This window comes from Amblyraja radiata, chromosome 38 (genome assembly GCF_010909765.2).
Source record: "Amblyraja radiata isolate CabotCenter1 chromosome 38, sAmbRad1.1.pri, whole genome shotgun sequence".
NCBI classification, from domain to species: domain Eukaryota; kingdom Metazoa; phylum Chordata; class Chondrichthyes; order Rajiformes; family Rajidae; genus Amblyraja; species Amblyraja radiata.
The window spans coordinates 2,396,721-2,420,267 of NC_045993.1; the positions used below are offsets into that span (position 1 = coordinate 2,396,721).

Here is a 23,547-nt window from a genome sequence, read left to right on the forward strand (position 1 = left end):
CCCGAGACCCAAGCAGGCAACCAACCAACCAACCGCGTCTACGAAGCGAATGGGCCGAATGGCCTTCTGTGCTGTAACGTGTCCCAGGCCCCACGAAGCACCAGCAACAATTTCGCCGCTCGCCTTTCAGATCTTTTTTTTGTTTTTTGGAATCCAGCCAATATTGGGCGTGGAAGATTAAGTCCACCTCTTCCTACAACATCATTTTGCACAAAAAAAAAAGTTTTCTCCATATGAAAATATAGATAGCTCACCATTTAATATTTAACACTGATCAGCTCATGGCATCAAAGACCCCAAAAAGTTTTGAAACAGTCGCGAGGAAGAAACCAAATGAATTAAGTGAAGCATTTTTTCTTAAATAAAAATAAGATGAACCGTAGCTTACAGCTACACTGGCACTGTGTTGAAGGAGCCTGCGTTGCTATAACTATCTTCAGGCCAGTGTCCAGACACTGGTTACATGCCTCTCGTCAAGGCAGAGGCACTTCCACAGCATTGGAAGAGTACAGGACTTCCCGGCCAAGTAAAGGATGACCTCCCAGACGCTCCTGTGATGGACGTTTACCTTGGCTTGCCCCCCAAAGACAACTCCAGTTGGAAGAGTTTGGAGTGAGCAGGATCTCCCCCCCCCTTTTTTTTTTTTTAAACCGTCACGGGTGGAACTATTAAGTCTCAAACGCGACGGAGGTCCAATTCCCTGAAGTGACCCTCATCGCTGAAGCTTACATGGGCAGAACAACATCATGTCTATAGCGTAGTGGTTGCAACTCCTTGCAATAAGCAGCTGCCTCTGTTCTGGCAGCGTACAAGCATGAGGGCGGAGAGGGGTGGTGTTGGTGTGTGAGCCGGCACGCTGACATTAAATACAAACGTTTCGGCGATTTGATTCAATCGCAACGTTGAGACGGTAGGGCAGAGAAAGTGACCTGTTGTAGGGGAGGGTGGGGGGGACAATCCTCCCCGGTCTTTCAGTTTTACTGGCTTTACACAAAAATGTACATCTACGGCAAGATTCAGCAGCCCCCCAGCCTTCACCCCCCCCCCCCCCCACCTCACCTGCAAACGCAGGTCATCCCTACTTCCGGGAGAACTTTCGAGAATTCTAGAAACGGTTTCATGTCACTCGTCCCACAACGGGGTCACTTTTAACAGCGAGCGGGTGAAAGAGCTGGGGTTTGTGGAGCGGTTATTGCTGAGCTACCACCGTCTGGGTATGTCTCAATGAATCAAAGAATGAAAGGTAAGAAATGCCAATAATCCCCGTGGTAAGAACCAACAGTTCCATGTACTTGGGGGGGCTTAGGGAGGAGGGGGGGGGGGCTTTAAGCAAATTATAAATCTCTACACTAAATTGTTCCTAACAGTCCAGGACCTGAAAGGACAGCATAAAAGATGCTGCTGGCCCCTCAGAACGTTTTTGTTTAATTCATTGTGTTTGTGGTATGAGGGGGAGATGGTGAGGGCCTATAAGGACTGGAGGCCAGCAGTTCACCTTTACCAAGTAAAATTTTTTTTTTTTAACCTACCATCCCAACCCCATGTCCTGTATTAGAGAGAGTACATTTATCCCATTTACAACCCTATCTGACTCATAACAGGGAACATCCCTCTGTCCACACACACACACACACACACACGTGCGCACGCACACACACACACACAGTTATAAACAAACATTTCCTTAGATTCCATGAGCTGAGTTATATATATTGTATTGCTGGTTTATAATAACTCTTTTCCCTCGCCCGCCTCCCCCCCCCTCCCCAAACCCCATTCTCCCCCCCCCCCCCCCCCCCACCCCACCCCACCCCTCCCCCTTGTTTGTTTTGTCGATTCAGTGCGGCCAAGAGGTTGTCCCGGGAAGGTGAAGTCTTGTCGGCTTTCGCTGCCGTTCTCCAGCGGGTGACAGAGTGTGAAGAGACCAGCTCCCAAACTGGAGTGGGGTTACGGTCCGGAAGGAGAGGGGGGGGGGCGAGGAGGGGAGGGGGGGGGGGGGGGGGGATAGATGGGGAGAAGGGGGGGGGCTTTCATTCAACGATGCACCGAGATGGACCTTCCTCGTCGCCCTCCGCAGTGCTACCTAGAAGGAGAGAGAAGAGAGGAAAGAAAGAAAATGAACAGACAGGTTCAAGTTCCACCTAACATTCAACCTGCATTGTTCCCTGCAAAGATAAATCTCCACACTAAATTGTTCCTAGCGGTCCATGATCAGAAAGGGCAACGTGAAAGATGCTGCTGGTCCCACAGAACGTTTTTGTTTAATTAATTGTGTTTGTGGTCTGAGGGGAGGTGATGAGAACATATAAATGTCTGGAGGCCAGCAGGGTCATCTTTACCGAGTAGATACATGAAAGAATTTTACTACCAGCCCAGCCCCATCGCCGGTATTAGAGAGAGTGCATTCATCCCTTTTACAATCCTATCGGACTCACAACAGGGAACATTCCTCTGTCCATACACACACACACTCACTCCGCAGTACTAACTACGAGGAGGAGAGAATATAACAACATCAACAGAAAGGTTTAAGTTGAACCTAACGTTTAACCTCTGGTGGTCCCTCCTGGACTCTTGCTGGGGTGAGGGTCTGCGAGTACGAGCTGCCTGTTAAAACACCACAGATTTCAGGGGAAGACACAGAATGCTGGAGTAACTCAGCGGGTCAGGCAGCATCTCTGGAGAACATGGATGGGTGATGTTTGGGGTCGGGACCCTTCTTCAGACTGATCAAAGTCTGATCTCAGGGATAGGCACAAAGTGCTGGAGTAACTCAACGGGTCAGGCAGCGTCTCTGGTGATGTTTCGGGTCGAGACCCTTCTTCAGACAGAGTCAGGGGAGAGGGAGGCCAGAGATATGGAAGGGTGAGGTGTGAAAAAGTCAGATCAAAGCAGATGATGATGATGAAGGATAGAATGATTCATTGTTGGCTGAGGGGATGGTGACATAAGTTTGAAGAAGGGTCTCGACCAGAAACGTCACCCATCCCTTCCCTCCAGACATGCTGCCTGTCCTGCTGAGTTACTCCAGCATTTTAGCGTCTGTCTTCGGTGTAACCCAGCATCTGCAGTTCCTTCCTACACAGTATTGAGGAGGAGTCAGGCGTTTTGATTAGAAACCTAACTTCAAGCGTAGGAACTTACCACATGCCATCACCAGTGCTTTGTGGATTAGATCTAGAGACAAGAGACATTTATTCATCACGTGTACCAATTGGTACAGTGAAATGTGTGGTCACTATAGGACTCAGTCACCCACCAAGCAAGCTCCACCACCTAAAGCTTCCACCACCAGGCAGATAAGGATCCAAGATGCAAGCGAACCTCACCTCCAGTACAGGGAAGCACCCACTGACGGAAATATTAAATGCTGTTTGTTAGATGTATGTGGATGTACATCCTGGAACCCCTCACCCAAAAGCATGGAGAAGCCCTTTCACCAGGAGGATTACAGTGGTTCAAGGTGGTTCATTACCACCTTATGCAGGTCAATAGGGAAAGGGTAATAGATACTCAATCTGCCAGCAATCTACATGCCCTGCCAACCATCTCTCCCCCCTACCCAAGTCACACCAGCTTCTCGTTTTCACCCAACAAACAGCTAACAATGGCCTGCTTCCTGCATCATCGTTACCTTTTTGCACATCTTTCATTCATTGTTCTTTATCTCTCTACATCATGGTCTATATCTCTCGTTTCCCAACTAGTCTGAAGTAGGGTCCCGACCTGAAGCGTCACCCATTCCTTCTCTCCACAGATGCTGACTGACCCCGCTGAGTTACTCCAGCATTTTGTGTCTATCTTTACAGGTCTCAATAAAAAATCAATTAAACAACTGCAGCTTATCCAAAATGCCGCTGCCAGAGTCTTGACCAACACCAAGAAAATGGACCACATTACACCTGTCCTTAAATCTATGCACTGGCTCCCTGTGTGTAAGAGGATAGATGTTAAAATTCTGTTACTGACCTACAAGGCACTGAATGGTCTAGGTCCAAAATACATCTCTGACCTACTTGTTGTATATGAGGCGCCTAGACTCCTCAGGTCTTCAGGGACAGGTTTACTCTGTGTTCCCAGGGTCAGAACTAAAAAGGCTGAAGCAGCATTGGGTTTTTATGCTCCACACCTGTGGAACAAGCTCCCTGAACACCTGAGGTGTGCACAGACTGTAAGCGCATTTAAATCAGGCCTAAAAACACTGTTTACTATAGCTTTTCCATAACCCGACATGCAGGTAATCTTAACCGTCTAATTTTAACCCTTTTATGTGCTTTTTAAAATCGTTTTATTGTTTCATTGACGTTGTTTTATTATTCATACATTTGTCGTATTGCTTATTTTGCAATTTTTAATTATTGACTATTTTATTTTTTCTTTCCTGTAAAGCACCTTGAATAGCTGTTTGCACCAATGGTGCTATACAAATACATTTGCCTTTGCCTTTTGCCTTCAGTTCAAACCAGCATCTGCAGTTCCTTCCTGCACATTCCCTCGAAACCCTCCCTGTCCGTGTACCTGCTCAAGTGTATTTTAAACTATGTTATTGCACCCGCCTCAACTACCTCCTCTGGCAGCTCGTTCCATGCACCCCCCACCCTCCGAGTTAGAACGTTTCCCCTCAGGTTCATATTAATCCTGGCCCATTTCACCTTAAACCTATGTCCTCCGATTTTGTAATTCCCTTACCATGGGAAAGACTCAAAGCAGATGTCAGTGAAAGGTCACAGGGATTAGGAGAGGTCAATTGAAAGCCTGAAAACTATGACTGATGGGTTCAGTCGGTAAGGACAAAGAAAGACAATAGGTGCAGGAGTAGGCCATTCGGCCCTTCAAGCCAGCACCGCCATTCAATGTGATCATGGCTGATCATCCCCAATCAGTACCCCGTTCCTGCCTTCTCCCCATATCCCCTGACTCCGCTATCTTTAAGAGCCCTATCTAGCTCTCTCTTGAAAGCATCCAGAGAACCTGCCTCCACCGCCCTCTGAGGCAGAGAATTCCACAGACTCACCACTCTCTGTGAGAAAAAGTGTTTCCTCGTCTACGTTCTAAATGGCTTACCCCTTATTCTTAAACTGTGTGTGGCCCCCGGTTCTGGACACCCCCAACATCGGGAACATGTTTCCTGCCTCTAGCGTATCCAAATCCTTTATAATCTTATATGATTCAACAAACCTTATATAGGGCAGAAGCAACTTCTACTTCATGGACCACCAACACCAATACTGGGGAAAGGGAGATCTGTATCTATAAAGGGGGGTCTTCCTCTGAACCACACAGGAACCACAACTTTAATAACTGGGTAACATTGTTAAGCAGAAAGGATTTAAAGCTAGGTACCGACGGGCAAGAGATCAAAACACCAAGATGGTAAATAGCAGAGAAAAAAAATAAACTAGAAGGCTGTCAATAGTAGACACAAAATGCTGGAGTAATTCAGCAGTTGGGAAAGATTAAAGCTATCAATATTGTGAATTGGAAACAGTCTGTGACAGGAAGGGACCGAGATATACCAATCTAAAAGTAATAGCCCTGCCCTACGGTACGAGTTCATTCCAAGAGCTCTCCCGAGTTTGCCCTGATTCAAACTTGGAGATTTACGGTAATGGCCGCTCGTCGGTACTCGGGGCTCTCGTGGACATTTTTCATCATGTTGAAAAATCTTCACGAGCTTACCTGCCGTTAGCGAGTCTTCCCGAGTACCTGCCTTTAGCGGCACGAGCCTCTAAGAGACGTCCCCGAGCTCCGACGTACCCGCTATGTTCATTCTCCGTGCTTACCACGAGCTTGATTTTTTTTAAACTCGGGAGAGCTCTTGGAATGAACTCGCACCGTGGGACAGGGCTATTAGTTGCAGGTGAGGTGAGTGATTACAAAAATAATAATCGATAAAGACTAGAGAAGACAACAGTGGCCTGGATAGAGTGAATGTGGAGAAGATGTTCCCACTGGTGGGAGAGTCTAGGACCAGAGGCCACAGCCTCAGAATAAAAGGACGTACCTATCAGAAAGGAGATGAGGAGGAATTTCTTTACTCAGAGGGCGGTGAATCTGTGGAATTCATTGCCACCGACGGCAATGGAGGCCAAGTAATTGGGTAATTTTAATTGATAAATGTGGAAACGATACCAATATTATAACCTTTTCTCTGAGGTGTCATTAGTATTGTTCAGAAGAGCAGCTGCCACAGGTTGACTGGTGCTAACTCCCCCTTCCATTCCCACACTGACCTTCCTGTCCTGGGCCTCCTCCACTGTCAGAGTGAGGCCCAGCGCAAATTGGAGGAACAGCACCTCATATTTGGCTTGGGCAGCTTACACCCCAGCGGTATGAACATTGACTTCTCTAACTTCAAGTAACCCTTGCTTTCCCTCTCTCTCCATCCCTCCGCCACCCTAGTCCTTAGACCAGTCTGCCCGTCTCCCTGGTTACATTTTATCTCTGCATACTTCGTAGTCACCTTCTCCCAGCTAACAATGATCTATTCTACATTTCCCTTGAACTGCATCCCCTTTGCTGCCCCGTTTTCACACCTTACACTTCCTTATCTCTGTGCCACCCTCTCCCCCGACTCTCAGTCTGAAGAAGGGTCTCGACTCGAAACGTCGCCCATTCCTTCTATCCAGAGATGCTGTCTATCCCACTGAGTTACTCTGGTATTTTGTGTCTATTTGTGATGTGTGATAAAATGGTGCCAAAATCTGTCAATTGTTGCATGTGGGCTGATTCTTTGCATGGAATCGATGATCTGGGATTTTCTTTGCCCACGGCAACAATGGTACTGATCTATTTGCGAAAAAAGTATTTGACTGAACCCTCGGTGCGGGTGACAATAGAACCATCGAACCATTGAAATCAAGGAATTAAAATTGCAGGGAAAAAGATCTTTGAAAAATACCCCAAGTTTGTTCAAAACAAGAGGACAAACTTGGACACGATCGGCGGGCCAATTGATCCACTAGTGCTGTGAAAGGCGCTACAATAGTCCAGGGCAACGTAAACAAGCTCTTGGCCCAGTAGAGACCAACAAATGAGATCCAGAACAGATTTAGAGGAGAATGGTAGGATACTGGTTTAGACCAAAGATAAACGCAAAGTGCTGGAGTAACTCAGCGGGTCGGACGGAATCACCGGAGAAAAGAAATAGATGACGTTTCGTGTCGCGTTTGAAGTCGACCCGAAATGTCACCTATTCCTTTTCTCCAGAGATGCTGTCTGATCCGCTGAGTTACTCCAGCATTTTGTGTCTATCTTGAGGAGAATGGTGTTTGATTAAAGTAATTATTTGATTGTAGGGTGTGGAGGGAAGGGACCATGGCAACACAAACATTGATGGAATAATTAAAGTCAATTGATAAAATGTCACACATTAGGCTCGCCAGCAACTAATTTAAATTGCAAGAGATTAAAGGGCCTGTCCAACGTAGGCGATTTTTTCGGCAACTTGCCGGCACCCGTCATAGTCACAGCAGGTTGCCGAAAATTTTCAACATGTTGAAAATCCAGCGGCGACCAGAAAAAGTACGACTCTTTGGGCGACTGATCACCATGTCGACACGTGAAGCCTGTATGGTCGTGAGTCGCCCAAAGAGTTGTACCTTGTTCTGGTCGCTGAGGGATTTTCAACATATTGAAAATTTTCGGCAACCTGCTACGACTATGAAGGGTGCCGGCAAGTCGACGAAAAAATCACGTAGGTGGGACACCTTTTAAGGGGCAGTGCCAGTGTGAAAACAAAACTGGTGGATTATTGTAAAACAGCTGTGGTGAATGAATGGCAGTCTCTCAGACTAGAGTGAAATACAAAGAAAAACTCAAAAACAACACCAGATTGTCTACAATCAGGGCATAATTTTACAAATGAAACAAAAACAGCGAGAAAGATAAAAGTAGACTTTGTCAAATTAGACCGTTAAACTGGTGGATAACCTGAAGCTTTGGAGATGGTACAATAACCTTGTACAAGGGAATGAAATATAGAACAATACAGCACAGGAACAGGCCCTTCAGCCCATAATGTCCATGCTGTACATGATGCCAGGTTAAACTGATCTTTAGCTGTAGGCAGGCAGTCCATATCCTCCTTATCCGTGTGCCTATCTTGTCATAGAGTGATACGGTGTAGAAACAGGCCAACTTGCCCACACCGGCCAACATGTCCCAGCTACACTAGTCCCACCTGCCCGCGTTTGGTCCATATTCCTCCAAACCTGTCCTATCCATGTACCTATCGAACTGTTTCTTAAACGTTGGGATAGTCCCAGCCTCAACTACCTCCTCTGGCAGCTCGTTCCTTACACCCACCACCCTTTGTGTGAAAAGGTTACCCCTCAGATTATTGTTCAATCTCTTCCCCTTCACCTTGAACCTGTGTTAAACTCCTCTGGCAGCTCGTTCCTTACACCCACCGCCCTTTGTGTGAAAAGGTTACCCCTCAGATTCTTGTTCAATCATTTCCCCTTCACCTTGAACCTGTGTCAAACTCCTCTATTTGTGAATGACTCCACCACCTCCACAGGCAGCGTGTTGCAGATGCCCACCACTCTATGAAAAAAAGGTGACCCGCATATTCTCCTTTAAACGTTTCACCTCTCACCTTGCCTGGGGTAATCAGACCACATGTTCTTCTGTGAGCTCTGGGCTGGCCTGTAAACAAACCCCTTGTTACTGCGAGTAATTCACCTGTGACATTGGCTCAGTTCTCGCTCCATCAACGCAGCATTACTTGCCAGGCGTGACCCACAGCAGACTTTAAAGACACTGCGCGGAAACAGGTCCTTTAGCCCACGCCGACCAACAATCACCCCGTAGACTGCCACTGACCTACACTCAAGGCACAATTTACATTTTTTTTAAAAACCAAAGCCAATGAACCTACAAACCTGCACGTCTCTGGAGTGTGGGAGGAAAACGAAGACCTCAGAGAAAACCCACGCAGGTCATGGGAAGAAAGGACAAATTCTGTGAAGACAGCTCCCGTGGTCAGGATGGAACCTGGGTCAGTGGCATAGTAATGCCCCTGTTCCACTTAGGAAACCTGAACGGAAACCTCTGGAGACTTTGCGCCCCACCCAAGGTTTCCGTGCGGTTCCCGGGGGTTTTTGTCAGTCTCCCTACCTGCTTCCACTACTTGCAACCTCCGGCAACCACCTGCAACCTCCGGGAACCGCACGGAAACCTTGGGTGGGGCACAAAGTCTCCAGAGGTTTGCGTTCAGGTTTCCTAAGTGGGACAGGGGCATTAGGCAGCAACTCTACTGCTGCACATCACATTGCTGCTGCCCCATTAACGTAGGTGATCCTTACAACACATGGCCTCACCCGATCAAAGATATTCAACCCAAAACGTCACCTATTCCTTTTCTCCCAAAATGAGTTACGCCAGCATTTTGTGTCCATCTTCAGATATACGCTATGCCACACCCACCCCTCCCAACACCTATTAGGCAACTTTAAACTATCCTTTTGTTTCATCTCTCACCCCTTCTGAACAATCAGTCGAAAGGTTTTACTATATTTTTCTTTCCAGGGAAACCGTCTGACCTGGCAAATGTATTCAGCATTTTCATTTATCAGCTCCAGCATCAGTTTTAAAAAATAAATTTGTCTATTTACTCCAGTTGCACAATATCTTGAAACCCCATCTAAATGCTTGGAATTTAAACTCCCATTGTGTGATCTCTGCCAATAATTGAACTATCATTGTGCAGGGACCATTGTGCAGTGACTCAGCGGTAGAGTTGCTCTCACTGGCAGCACCAGAGACCCGGGTTCCTTCCTGATTACAGGAGACCTGGGTTCCATCCTGACTACGGGTGCTGTCTGTGGGGAGTTAGTACGTTCTTCCCCCTGGGTTCTCCCCCACCCCCCCCACACTCCAAAGACGTGCAGGTTTGTAGGTCAGTCAGCTTGGTATAATTGTAAATTGTCCGTATGTTAGTGTGCGGGGATCGCTGGTCGGCGCGGATTCGGTGGGCCGAAGGGCCTGTCTCCGCGCTGTATCTCTAAACTAAACTTAAATTCAAATAAAGGGAAATGTCTCCTTTCCACGGGAACGCTCACAAAGCTTCCAGTGTGGCACCAACATGTAATGCACAGCTGCAGCAAAACAATTCCTCATTTGTTCTCTGCTTCTCCACGTATAAAGGCTAGCATTCCATTAGCTTTTCTGATTATATTTTCAATCTAGGCAAGCTCCTCTAATAAACAAGAGCACATCTCCACTATTTATTTTGGGGGGGGGGGGGGGGCTTCCAATGCTTCTAGCTTTTCACAATTTATACAATGATGGAACCTTTATTTTTCACCGGGTGATCTTACAATTGCTGACGCTGCAATTAATTCTGCAGAGCTAAGCACATTGGATCTTTCGACCTGCTATGTAAGGCTTCCATTTCGCCCTCTTACAATCTGCCTGGTTTTCTATCGCATCTTCGGAGTCATTTATAAATCTGATGATGAAATGGTTTCCCAAACACTGATCCTTGCACGATCAATGACCCCACCTAGCCAGTCACACACTACCAAATCGTGCATCTGCCCCAGGCTTGCGGGACAGCTGACGTTATCCAGCATGTTGTCAAGCTGGAAAGGGTACAGAGAATTGTTTAAGAAGGAACTGCAGTTGCTGGAAAATCGAAGGTACACAATAATGCTGGAGAAACTCAGCGGGTGCAGCAGCATCTATGGAGCGAAGGAAATAGGCAACGTTTCGGGCCGAAACCATTCTTTCGGGTACAGAGAAGATTTATGAGGATGTTGCCAGGATGAGAGGGTGTGAGACTTAGGGAGAGGTTGAGTAGACTGGGACTCTAGTCCTAGGAGCGCAGGAGGATGAGGGGTGATCTTATAGAGGTGTATAAAATCATGATTGGGAAAGTTTCTTTCCCAGAGTAGGGGAATCGAGGGCCAGAGGGCATAGGTTCGTGGTGAAGGGGAAAGGAGTTAATAGGAATCTGGGGAGTACCTTTTTCCACACAGAGGGCTGTGGGTGTATGGAACGTGCTGCCAGAGGAGGTAGTTGAGGCAGGGACAATCCCAACGTTTAAGGAACAGTGAGACAGATACATGGACATGGACAGGATTGGAGGGATAAGGGCCAAAGGCGGACAGGTGGGACTAATGTAGATGGGACATGTTGGCCGGCGTGGGCAAGTTGAGCCGAAGGGCCTGTTTCCACGCTGTATCACTGTATGACTCTATGAGATATATGGACCGAAGATAGACACAAAATGCTGTCGTAACTCAGCAGGACAGGCAGCATCTCTGGAGAGAAGGAATGGGTGACATTTCAGGTCGAGACCCTTCTTCAGACTGCTCACTGCAAAAGGATCTCGACCCGAAACGTCACCAGAGATGCTGCCTGACCCGCTGAGTTACTCCAGCATTTTGTATCTATCTTCGGTGCAAACCAGCATGTGCTGTCCAGTCCGACAGGTACATGGACTGAATGGGTGAGCTGAAATCCTCGTTTACATGAAAGAGAAAGTTAAAAGGAAAAACCTGAAAGACAAAGTAACTAATGCGAGTGAAGTGACGACAAGAACATCGCTTTAAATGTATGCAACCAGGAAATAAACAGAGGCAAGATAAGGAATAGCTTATGCAAATATTGATTATGACTTTCAATGCACTGATGATATAGGGTGATGGAAACAAATTCTAAAGTGGATTTGAAAACTATTTAATGGAAAATAATGATAAATGTGATAAGCTAGGGAGTAAAAATAATTGTACTTCCATTCAAAAGAAAATTTGGCACAGCTCAACGTGCAGAATGGCATTCTACGCTTTGCTTTTGGATCCAATTAAAACACTTCTTGAGTTCTGGGCAGCGGTAGAATTGCTGCTTTACAGCGCCAGAGACTCGTGTTTGATCCTGTCTTCGGGTGCTGTCTGTCCGGAGTTTGTACGCCCTCCCTGTGACCATGTGGGTTTTCTCCGGGTGCTCCTCTCACACTTCGAAGATGTACAGGTTTGTAGGTTAATTGGCTTCGGTAAAATTGTGTATGTAGGACAGTGTTAGAAAACGGGGGCTATCGCTGGTCAGCGCGGACTCGGTGGGCTGAAGGGCCTATTTCTGCGCTGGATCTCTAAAGACTATAGTACGGAAAAAGGCCCTCTAAAGTCTAAAGATGCACTCATAGGGTGCACAGAGATGAGCAGTTCAGGGCCAGGCAGTCTGTGGAATTCTCTGCCTCGGGTGGAGACCGGTTCTCTGAATCAGGGGCCACACAGTTTAAGAATAAGGGGTAAGCCATTTAGAACGGAGACGAGGAAACACTTTTTCACGCAGTGTTGTGAGTCTGTGGAATTCTCTGCCTCAGAGGGCGGTGGAGGCAGGTTCTCTGGATACTTTCAAGAGAGAGCTAGATAGGGCTCTTAAAGATAGCGGAGTCAGGGGATATGGGGAGAAGGCAGGAACGGGGTACTGATTGGGGATGATCAGCCATGATCTTATTGAATGGCGGTGCTGGCCCGAAGGGCCGAATGGCCTTTCCTGCACCTATTGCCTATTGACGTAATTTACGACCACGACTCTCATGAGAATCAGTTGATAACAAAATAATTAAATCACTATGCTGATTGGGGCAGGGCACCAGGGTCACCTTCTCACTCCAAACTCACTTGGTTTCCGTTTTTGCTGACGTTTCATCCACTGCACCATTTAAAACCGGAGAGAACGTCTTCTGACTCCTCGCCTCATCATCAGATGCCTTTGACGTGCTAATTGCAACAGAAACCAAGTCATTAGGGTGTGGGGTTAAAGGAACAGATCACCCACTAACTAAATGCACCCACCTCCCTGATCCTTGCCAAGCCAATGACCAGCCAGGTGGAAGGAATCTTCTATCGATAGACACAAACTGCTGGGGTAACTCAGCGGGACTGGCAGCATTTCTGGAGAGAAGGAATGGGTGAAGTTTCAGGTCGAGACCCTTCTTCAGCCTGAAGAATTAGGCCATTCGACCCATCAAGTCTACTCCACCATTCAATCAAGGCTGATCTATCTCTCCCTCCTAACCCCATTCTCCTGCCTTCTCCCCATAACCCCCGACACCCGCACTAATCAAGAATCTATCTATCTCTGCCTTAAAAATACCCATTGGCAGGCTCAGGGACTGAAAGATCTTCTCAGATTCCTTTGCATCAAACTCATCCATTTTCACAACTAGATGCAGAATAAATATTTTAACTTCCTACACAGATTGCAGATCTAAAAATTGTATTAGAAGTGTTTAATCTTAGAACAAGCCAGAAGTTGGCAGCAGAGTACTGTACATCTGTCTCAATTTCCAACATCACCTTCCAGAGTAAGTCAGTTAATGATATTCAGAAGTGATAGGAGTTAAGTCATAAGGAAAGAGTAGAATGAGACCATTCGGCCCATCCAGTCTACTCCTCCATTCAATCATGGCTGATCTATCTCTCCCTCCTAACCCCATTCTCCTGCCTTCTCCCCGTAACCCCTGCACTAATCAAGAATCTATCTATCTCTGCCTTAAAAATTTCCACTGACTTGGCCTCCACAGCCTTCTGTGGCAAATAATTCCACAGATTCACCACCCTCTGACTAAAGAATCCTCCTCATTTCCTTCCGAAAGGAACATCCTTTAATTCTGAGGCTGTGACCTCTAGTCCTAGACTCTCCCACTAGTGGAAACATCCTCTCCACATCCACTCTATCCACGCCTTTCACTATTCGGTAAGTTGTCCAAGCCTTTCACTATTCGATAAGTTTTAAAACACAAATAAATTCAACAAAGCGCCCGAAACAAAGTAAATAAACCACTCTCAGTTGAAGTGTCAAAGTGATGCTGTTTGAAGATTAAATGTTAGTAGGGAGAGTGGAAGAACTCCACCATGCCATAATTGGGTGGGACACAAAAAACTGGAGAAACTCAGCGGATCAGACAGCATCTCTGGAGAAAAGGAATAGGTGACATTTCGGGTCGCGACCTATCTTCAACCCTGTATACTTGTATACTCTGGAGTTTAGAAGGATGAGAGGGAATCTTATTGAGACATATAAGATTATTAATGGTTTGGGCACGCTAGAGGCAGGAAACATGTTCCCGATGTTGGGAGAGTCCAGAATCAGGGGCTACAGTTAAAGAATAAGGGGTAAGCCATTTAGAACGGAGACGAGGAAACACGTTTTCTCACAGAGAGTTGTGAGTCTGTGGAATTCTCTGCCTTAGGTGGAGGCCGGTTCTCCGGATACTTTCAAGAGAGAGTTAGATGAGGCTCATAAAGATAGCGGAGTCAAGGGGATATGGGGAGAAGGCAGGAACGGGGTACTGATTGGGGATGATCAGCCATGATCAAATTGAATGGCGGTGCTGGCTCGAAGGGCCTACTCCTGCACCTATCGTCTATTGACCCGAAACGTCACATTTTCCTTTTGTCCAGAGATGCTGTCTGACCCGCTGAGTTACTGACACCTTATTTGTGCCTATCTTCGGTTTGAACCAGCATCTGCAGTTCATTCCTACATAATTAGATGGGACCTTGGTGTCTCCCAGTGCAACACTGAAATGTAAGCGTAGATTGTGTTCACAAATCTCTTGGGTGGGGCTCAAACTCACTTATCCAATTTTCTCCAAATAACTACCTCAGCCACTTCCTTTGATAAAACATCCCCCAATGCCACGTGCGAAGTAACTGAACTCCTTGCTCTGTGTTGACATTACATTACAAATCTTTCGCCACTGATTCACCCTCAGAAGAAAATGCTTAGATCAAACCGAAACAGTGAACAAATGCATTTTAAACCTTCCAGTCAACTTAGCTACAGAATTTCAGGCCTTTCCTACCATTTTTCTTATTGTGAGTTCATTTATAGTTTCTTAGCCCAGTTCCAAATGATTCTTACATACAAGACATTCAAACTGACCTAATACTTACACCAACAGTATGTTTAAGAAGGAACTGCAGATGCTGGAAAATCGAAGGTAGACAAAAGTGCTGGAGAAACTCAGTGGGTGCAGCAGCATCTATGGAGCGAAGGAAATAGACGTTGCCTATTTCCTTCGCTCCATAGATGCTGCTGCACCCGCTGAGTTTCCCCAGCACTTTTGTCTACACCAACAGTGTACCTGGTCTAACCTTTCTCCAGTTATGAACAGCATTACCAGACGTATTTCTGCGTTAGGAAGTCAGGGTCACTTTCTATTAGTGCTGCTGCATTGTCTCACACCATGGCTGAATTTTTCTGACTCTCACGTGACACTGTACCAAATACCACCAGGAAATCTTGTATAAATTCTCTGTAATAGTCTGACAACCAATTACCTCTCCAGAAAGAAGTTTTAAAATGAGTTAAACATCACCTTAATCAGTGTTGGCATCAACCCGATTAACCTATACATTGCTGGACAATTGCAAACCGCATTCGGGAAACAATAGATTCCCAGAACTTCCCCACAACCAAATATTCAAAAACTTTTACTCGTATCCTGATGGAAGATTGTTAGTATCGGCTCCGACCTTCCTTCCATCGAGGGGATTTATCGCAGTCGCTGCCTCAAAAAGGCTGGCAGCATCATCAAAGACCCACACACCATCCTGGCCACACACTCATCTCCCTGCTACCTTCAAGTAGAAGGTACAGGAGCCTGAAGACTGCAACGACCAAGTTCAGGAATAGCTACTTCCCCACAGCCATCAGGCTATTAAACCTGGCTCGGACAACACTCTGAACATTAATAACCCATTTTCTGTTATTTGCACTTTATCAGTTTATTTATTCATGTGTGTATATATTTATATTATGGTATATGGACACACTGATCTGTTTTGTAGTAAATGCCTACTATGTTCTGTGTGCTGAAGCAAAGCAAGAATTTCATTGTCCAATACAGGGACACATGACAATAAACTCACTTGAACTTGAACTAGTAACTCGCTTAGATTACAGCGCGGAAACAAGCCTTTGGCCCACCAAGTCCGTGCCGACCAGCACCAACCGGCTCCTCTCCCTGCGCTGTAGAACGGAGCGGTTCAGGAGATCCTTCACCCCTGCAGCCATTAGATTTTATAATACGGCTGCTTTGCATTTTTTAAAATTGTTAATTATTGGTCTTTTTAAGTATTTATTGCTCTCAGGTAGTGTCCACATTGTATTTTATGTTTTTTCTGTCTGCGTTCGTTTTGAATGTGTGGGTTTGTTGGTTGGGGGCATCTGGACATCTGAATTTCCCTGAGGGGACCAATAAAGTATTTATTATTATTATTATTATCCCGTACACGAATACTATCCTACACACTAGGGACAATTTGCAGAGCCAATTAACCTACAAACCTGCACGTCTTCGGAGTGTGGGAGGGAACCGGAGCACCCGGGGTGAAAATCTACGTGGTCATGGGGAGAATGTACAAAATCCACACAAACAGCACCAGTGGTCGGGATGGAACCCATGTCTCTGGTGCTGCAAGGCAGCAACTCTACCACTGCGCCACTGTGAAAACCTCAACTCAACAGTCAATAGACAATAGGTGCATGAGTAGGCCATTCGGCCCTTCGAGCCATCACTGCCATTCAATGTGATCATGGCTGATCATCCCCAATCAGTACCCCGTTCCTGCCTTCTCCCCATATCCCCTGACTCTGCTATTTCTAAGAGCCCTATCTAGCTCTCTCTTGAAAGCATCCAGAGAACCGGCCTCCACCGCCCTCTGAGGCAGAGACTGAGGCAGTGCCGAGACTCAAAGAGTGCATAATAAGTAATAATCGAGTAGATAACGCCTGCCTCTAACACAAGCTTGCTGACTTTTCCCGAGTTCTTTCCACCTGATGTACCAAGTTCGTACCTCTGTTCGTGCCGTTCACATTCTGAAGCTTGGGGGGCAACTGGATTAGCTTTGGAGGCCTCACAGCTGTCCCGTACATTTCCTGCAGTAGGTCCATCTTCGGAGGTAGTTAAGAGTTCTTCCTCACTGCACAAGAGATTTAAACAAGTCAGCTTCCCTAAGGAACGGGAATGTCATCTTCCTAATCCCTTTTTCGGAAACCAAATAATTGTGACATTTGTTCAATAGTGATTAATAATAAAATATCACAAGTGCAGAGTAAGTGCTTGAGCAGTTAAAAGCAAAACAACATTGCACTGCGAATGTTTCAATTGGAAGTGTTCAAGTGGAACCTGCTTCTTCCATAAGTCCACAGGTTAAGTCCACAAGAGCAGAATTAGGCCAATCGCCCCATCAAGTCTACTCCGCCATTCAAGTCATGGCTGATCTTTCTCTCCCTCTCAACCCCATTCTCCTGCCTTCTCCCTATAACCCCCGACACCCGTACTCAAGATGTATTCAAGAGAGAGTTACATTTAGCTCTTAGGGCTAACGGAATGAGGAGATATGGGGAGAAGGAAGGAACGGGGTACTGATTCTGGATGATCAGCCATGATCATATTGAATGGCGGTGCTGGCTGGAAGGGCCAAATAGCCTACTCCTGCACTTATGTTCTATGTTTCTAATCAAGAATCTCTGCCTTAAAAATACCCAACAGCCGCCTGTGACAATGAATTCCACAGAATTCCCTTTCAAATAGTCAAAACTTCTTCCCAGTAGTTTTCTCTTTTCTTCCAAGTCTATTCTTTGTTAAACTTTTTGCACTCACTAAAGTTGCCCTTGCCTTAATTTGGAATTCAACTTTCTTTCTCCATAACTATCTTAAAGCCATGATACATGGATTTCAGTAACTCGCATTGTTTAATGCAATTAACCCAATATAACATTTCACAATTACCTTGTGCGTGTTTTAGCTTCTGCATTGTTCACCTCAGGGGGCAAGACTGCTTCCGGCACCGAGCCGTTGAGAATCGCCGCGTTTTCCGCTGCTGGTTTCTCCGTGTCGGCGTGTGACGTCATACCCGTTTTTGTGGCGTCTGGCACTTTAGCGTCTTCTCCGCTGCTCAGCCCGCCCATAGACTCTGCACAGTCAACGTGGGGACAAGATTGAACCATGTCAGTGCTGCCCTCTTGCTTGTGGACACTCTTCCCTTTCGACTTTAGACACACAGCGTGGAAACAGGCCCTCCGGCCCAGCGAGTCCGCGCCGACCAGCGATCACCCCGTACTATTCTACACACTAGCGACAATATACAATTTTGACGAACCTGCACGTCTTTGGAGTGCAGGAGGAAATTGGAGACGTTTTTACTGTAGTTAATTAACCTGCGATCTTTGGGGTGCGTGAGGAAACATAGAAAATAGGTGCAGGGGGAGGCCATTCGGCCCTTCGAGCCAGCACCGCCATTCATTGTGATCATGGCTGATCGTCCCCTATCAATAACCCGTGCCTGCCTTCTCCCCATATCCCTTGACTCCACTAGCCCCTAGAATCTGGAACACCCGGAGAAAACCCACACGGACACAGGGAGAAGGTACAACCTTCACACAGACAGCACCCGCAGTCAGGATCAAACCTAGGTCTCTGGCGCTGTGAGCCAGCAACTCTAACGCTGCGCCACCCCCTGAACCTCCATCACCTTGAGGGGGTCCGATACCAGAATCATCGGGTGCCGTCAGTGCCTCGAGCAGTGAGTGTTGGCAGCTCTGTACAAGAACAGACTGCATCACAGCTTTACTGCACTTCTTTTGGAAATGTCCCCGGGAGAGCACGTCGTATAGTCATTACATTTATGAATAATGCCTGATTTATCATCTCTCTGGCCCAGTCGGGTCTACAGTAATCTTTGCACGCTCTTATTATTCTAACCACGGTTATATAATTGGCCACAGACTGTGCATCAAATTTAGATTTTCCTGGGTTAGTGTCGGCAAGCTCTTAATCTCCTGAGTCAAGACAGCTCGGCTTAAATTAGTCAGGTGATGCATTTTTTTATTCCTTTGCCAAAATACTCTTGCCCCAGCTTCAATTATTAGTGTCCATTATCTTCATGGTTATAAGGTTATAGATATATCTGTCCACCCTCAATCAAAGAGCTACTATTTCACAGATGGCGCAGCGTTGTGGACAGTGACAGATACCAGGTCTTGGCATCAGCACCTGCACACGTGCGAGAGGGCAGTGAGGGGGCTGAGAGATCAAACTAAATCATCAACAACCCATCGTGTGTGTGTGTGTGCGTGCGCGCGCGTGTGTGTGCGTGTTTGGGTGTGTGTGTGTGTGTGTGTGTGTGTGTGTTTGGGTGTGTGTGTGCGTGTGTGTGTGGGGGTGTTATGTGTGTGTGTGTGTGTGTGTGGGTGTGGGTGTGGGTGTTGTGTGTGTATCTGTGTGCGTGCGCACGTGTGTGTGTGTGTGTGTGTGTGTGTGTGTGTGTGTGTGTGTGTGTGTGTGTGTGTGTGGGTGAGGGTGTGTGTTTGTGTGTGTGTGTATCTGTGTGCGTGCGCGTGCGTGCGTGCGTGTGTGCGCACCTGTGTAGATAGAAGAGAGGAGAGGTGGAAATGGACACAAAAAGCTGGAGTAACTCAGACAGCAGACAGCATCTCTGGAGTAAAGGAATAGATGACATTTTGGGTCGAGACCCTTCTTCAGACGGAGGGGAGGGGACAAAGGGGAGGGGGAAAAGTGGGTTCAATGACCTTGCAATGATTACCAATGCTCATTGTTTTGCAACCAGCATTGCCGGAGGCAACCACACAGCTTCAATACTGAATGGACGGAGCTTTGCATCTGCTCCAAGTACCCTCCCAGTCCCCTTTCAACCCAATAAATGACTCAGCATCCGGGTCTGATGCTCTGACGATAAGACCCAGGGGACTGTCCGCGTGCAACCTGCAAAGTTGCGGGTTGATTGAGCAACTGCAAAGGGGAAGTTACTGAACTCGTCAGCACAATCCACCTGGTCGCAGTTTTGCATCGTGCATTAGTCACACAAAGGACTCATAGTCCAAGGTGATCCTTCTTGACGACGCCTCTGCCCATAAGGAAGTACATGACACGAACATGGTCTTGTTCTTGGTTTCTTGGTCCTCCAAAATATTCCAAATGGAATTTAAACTGGAGGTGGTGGAGGGAGGACTTAAGCCAGAAAGGGTTTTTGGGAACAAAAAGAGCTTCCTTAAATTTAGTTGCATCTGGTTGGGTAACTATGGTAGGGTGGAGATTATTCCATGCTTTAATTGTGCGGAGGAAGAACGAATTGCTGTACACATCTGTCTTGGTAGCTGGGATCTCAAATTGGATCGAATGCCCTCGATGAATGGTGATTCATCTCAAAGTTCTGGATGGTGGGGCCTTTTCCACCGCCAGGTATGTTGGTTCCAAGTTCCTGGTTACACCAATCCCGATAACATGGCGCCTCGCGCACGCGGGCTCAGTGGACTATTTCTGTACACTTGCTAATCAAGGATGTGATTATGGATGGGAATACTGTGCCAGACTTTGTGTAGGGAAAGGATTTCACTGTGCGCGTTTGCATACGTGACAATGAAAGCACCATTGAATTAGGTCTAAAATTCTCATTTAGAAAATAGTACATTTTATTCAAGCTACTAAAAATAGGCTTCAGGCACAAAAGGAAATCAGTGTCGATGTTTCACCTTTGAGTAACGCAATTTAAAATTCAATTTAATCAGAAAGTAAGAAAAACTCCGGTTGAGGCACATCGGTAATTCCTTGGAATATTAAAGGGCCTGCCCCACTTACGCAATTTTTTCGGCGAGTCCTGCAGTAAAACGTAAAATCCACACTGACGTTTCAGAAAGTACTCTCATGAGAAGTGGATTCCTTGTGAATTGAAACCATGGAGCAAACTCATAAAGTCATCTATGTCCATTGTTCGAGCTCGTTTTTCACGGCACCCAACATAGTCGCAGCAGGCTTCTGAAAATTTTCAACGTGTTGAAAATCCAGCGGTGACCAGAAAAAGGTAGGACTCTTTGGGCGACTGCTCACGACCATGCAGGCGTCACCCCGCGACACGTCGACACATGATGCCTGTATGAGTACAGTAGTGAGTAGTCGTGAGTAGTCGCCCAAAGAGTCGTACATTTTTCTGGTCGCCGCTGGATTTTCAACACTTTTCAGAGACCTGACGGGTGCCGGCAAGTCGCCGAAAAAAAATCCCGTAAGTGGGACAGGTCCTTTAGGAACATGAAAGCAGCATGCAAACTCTCGGTAATCCCGAAATGTGCAACCGTGACAATGTCCTGTTGATACTCACTTTCTTCTGACGCTTTGCTATGTCCGTCACCACTACTCTGGAGCTCATCGGCTGGAGCGGAATTTGTTTCCATAGACACAGGAGAGTTTGTTCGCAAGCGTCCAGAGGGGCTGGAAGAAATTTAATTCCAATTAACTGAAGCTTGGATGGGTTCCACTCGCGCTTCTTCCCAGCAGAACCAATAAGCACTCCCACCGCTACTCTGTTCTGCCTCTGTTTGTCTGTATAAACATTCCCAAAAATACAAAAAGCGGCAGATGTTGTAAATCAAAATGGATAGTCATTCTGGCGGGCTTTAGACTATCAAGGTCGAACCACAATCTTTTACTTTAGTTTAGAGATGGAGCGCGGAAACAGGCCCTTCGACCCACCGAGTTCGCGCCAACCAGACATCATCCGTGCACGAATTCTATCCGACACACACACACACACACACACACGGAACAATTTCACCGAGCTAATTAGCCAACAAACCGGTGGTACGAGAGGGGTGACGCCTATTTGGTCGTGAGCAGTCGCCCAAATAGTCGTACCTTTTTCTGGTCACCGCTGGATTTTCAACATGTTGAAAATTTCCGGGAACCTGCTGCGACTATGACGGGTGCCGGTAAGTCGCCGAAAAAAAACGCATAAGTGGGACAGGCCCTTAAGGGGCAGTGCCAGTGTGAAATCTAAACGGGTGGATTATTGTAAAACAGCTGTGGTGAATGAATGGCAGTCATGTTAGGGGTGGAAGCAGATAGTGTTTGTGTTGGAGCATAGGTCAGGAGTTCAACCCAGTCACTTTAAACTGTACGATGAAATGTGCCATCTCATGCTCATACAAGAAAATGTTCTTCCTGGAAGCATAGCTACAAGTTTAAAGTGTGACGACATTGGAATGTGTTTTTACTCAGTGCCGGGTGTACTAATATTTGCAGCTGATGAAAGAATCAATAGTTGCGCTGAAATTTAACCCCGCTGAAACAAGGAGTTGCCACTGTTGGAATAACCTTCATAGGTGATAGGAGCACAATTAGGCCATTTGGCCCATCAAGTCTACTCCATCATTCAATCATGGCTGATCTATTTTCCCCTCTCAACCCCATTCTCCTGCCTTCTCCCCATAGCCCCTGACACCCGAACTAATCAATAATCTTTCAGTCTCTGCCTTAAAGAACATCCATTAACACTCCACAGTAGTCTGTGGCAAAGAATTCCACAGATTCACCAACCTCTGGCGAAAGAAACTCCTCCTCATCTCCTTTCCAAAGGCATGTCCTTTAATTAAGAGGCTATGGCCTTTGGTTTTAGACTCTCCCACCAGTGGAAACAACCTCTCCACATCCATTCTATCCAGGCCTTTCACTATTTGGTAAGATTCAATGAGGTCCCCCACCATCATCCTTTGGAACACCAGTGAGTACAGTGCCGCAATCGTGTGTTAACCCAATCAATAGACAATAGACAATAGGTGCAGGAGTAGGCCATTCGGCCCTTTGAGTCAGCCACGCCATTCAATGTGATCACGGCTGATCATCCCCAATCAGTACCCCGTTCCTGCCTTCTCCCCATATCCCCTGACTCCACTATCTTTAAGAGCCCTATCTAGCTCTCTCTTGAAAGCATCCAGAGAACCGGCCTCCACCGCCCTCTGAGGCAGAGAATTCCACAGACTCACCACTCTCTGTGAGAAAAAGCGTTTCCTCGTCTCTGTTCTAAATGGCTTACTCCTTATTCTTAAGCTGTGTGGCCCATGGTTCTGGACTCCCCCAACATCGAGAACATGGTTCCTGCATCTAGCGTGTCAAAGCCCTTAACAATCTTTCCTGGAAGAACCCTCTTGGTCAATCGGATCAATGCTACGATCTGAGCAGACACATGAAGCAAAACCACTGGGGGAAGGAACGGAGAAGACAAGTGGGGGGGGGGGGGGAATGCTTTCCTTGTGTAGTTGCAACACTTACCCAGCCTGAGAGGCAAAACTGGCAAACACCGCCCATCCTTCTATCGGAGGCAGGGAGGTTGTGGGTTCTGGGCTGTCCCACGCACTGAAGCCACCGTCCACCGCGCCCTGGCTCACACCACTGTTAGTCAAAGGTGCGTCGAAGTTGGCTGTCCACCCAGCCTCTGAAGATCAAACCAACACGTTACTGGTAACACATTAGATACGTATTTGGTAACACTGGTAACATTAGATAGGACTCCCCGAATGAAAAACAGTGCTCAGTGAACTAGAATATTCCCAGTGTAAGAAGGAACTCCAGACGCTGGTTTCAACCGAAGATAGACACAAAAGCCGGAGCAACTCAGCAGGACAGACACCTGGAGAAAAGGGATAGGTGATGATTGGCTCGACCCGAAACATCAGCTATTCCTTCTCTGCAGAGACGCTGTCTGAGCTGCTGAGGTACTCCAGCTTTTTATAAACAAT

At 46.7% G+C, this 23,547-nt stretch overlaps 1 protein-coding gene across 3 annotated transcripts in view; it reads right to left on the reverse strand.

Annotated features, from left to right (window-relative positions):
- Positions 1-645: 645 nt before the first annotated feature.
- The window catches only part of LOC116966973 (serine/threonine-protein phosphatase 6 regulatory subunit 3-like), a 94,663-nt gene continuing 71,761 nt past the window's right edge, over positions 646-23,547 (reverse strand). For 2 of the 3 annotated variants that reach the window (XM_033013380.1, XM_033013381.1), the window contains exons 19-24: positions 23,081-23,243; positions 21,135-21,244; positions 17,753-17,936; positions 16,815-16,940; positions 12,630-12,728; positions 2,015-2,083 (exon numbers count right to left, since the gene is read on the reverse strand). In XM_033013380.1, coding sequence (XP_032869271.1) covers positions 2,080-2,083; positions 12,630-12,728; positions 16,815-16,940; positions 17,753-17,936; positions 21,135-21,244; positions 23,081-23,243 — 686 coding nt within the window. In that variant the 3' untranslated portion in view covers positions 2,015-2,079. Of the gene's footprint in view, positions 2,084-12,629; positions 12,729-16,814; positions 16,941-17,752; positions 17,937-21,134; positions 21,245-23,080; positions 23,244-23,547 lie in introns of all 3 variants that reach the window. The other variant, XM_033013382.1, reaches the window with a different exon arrangement.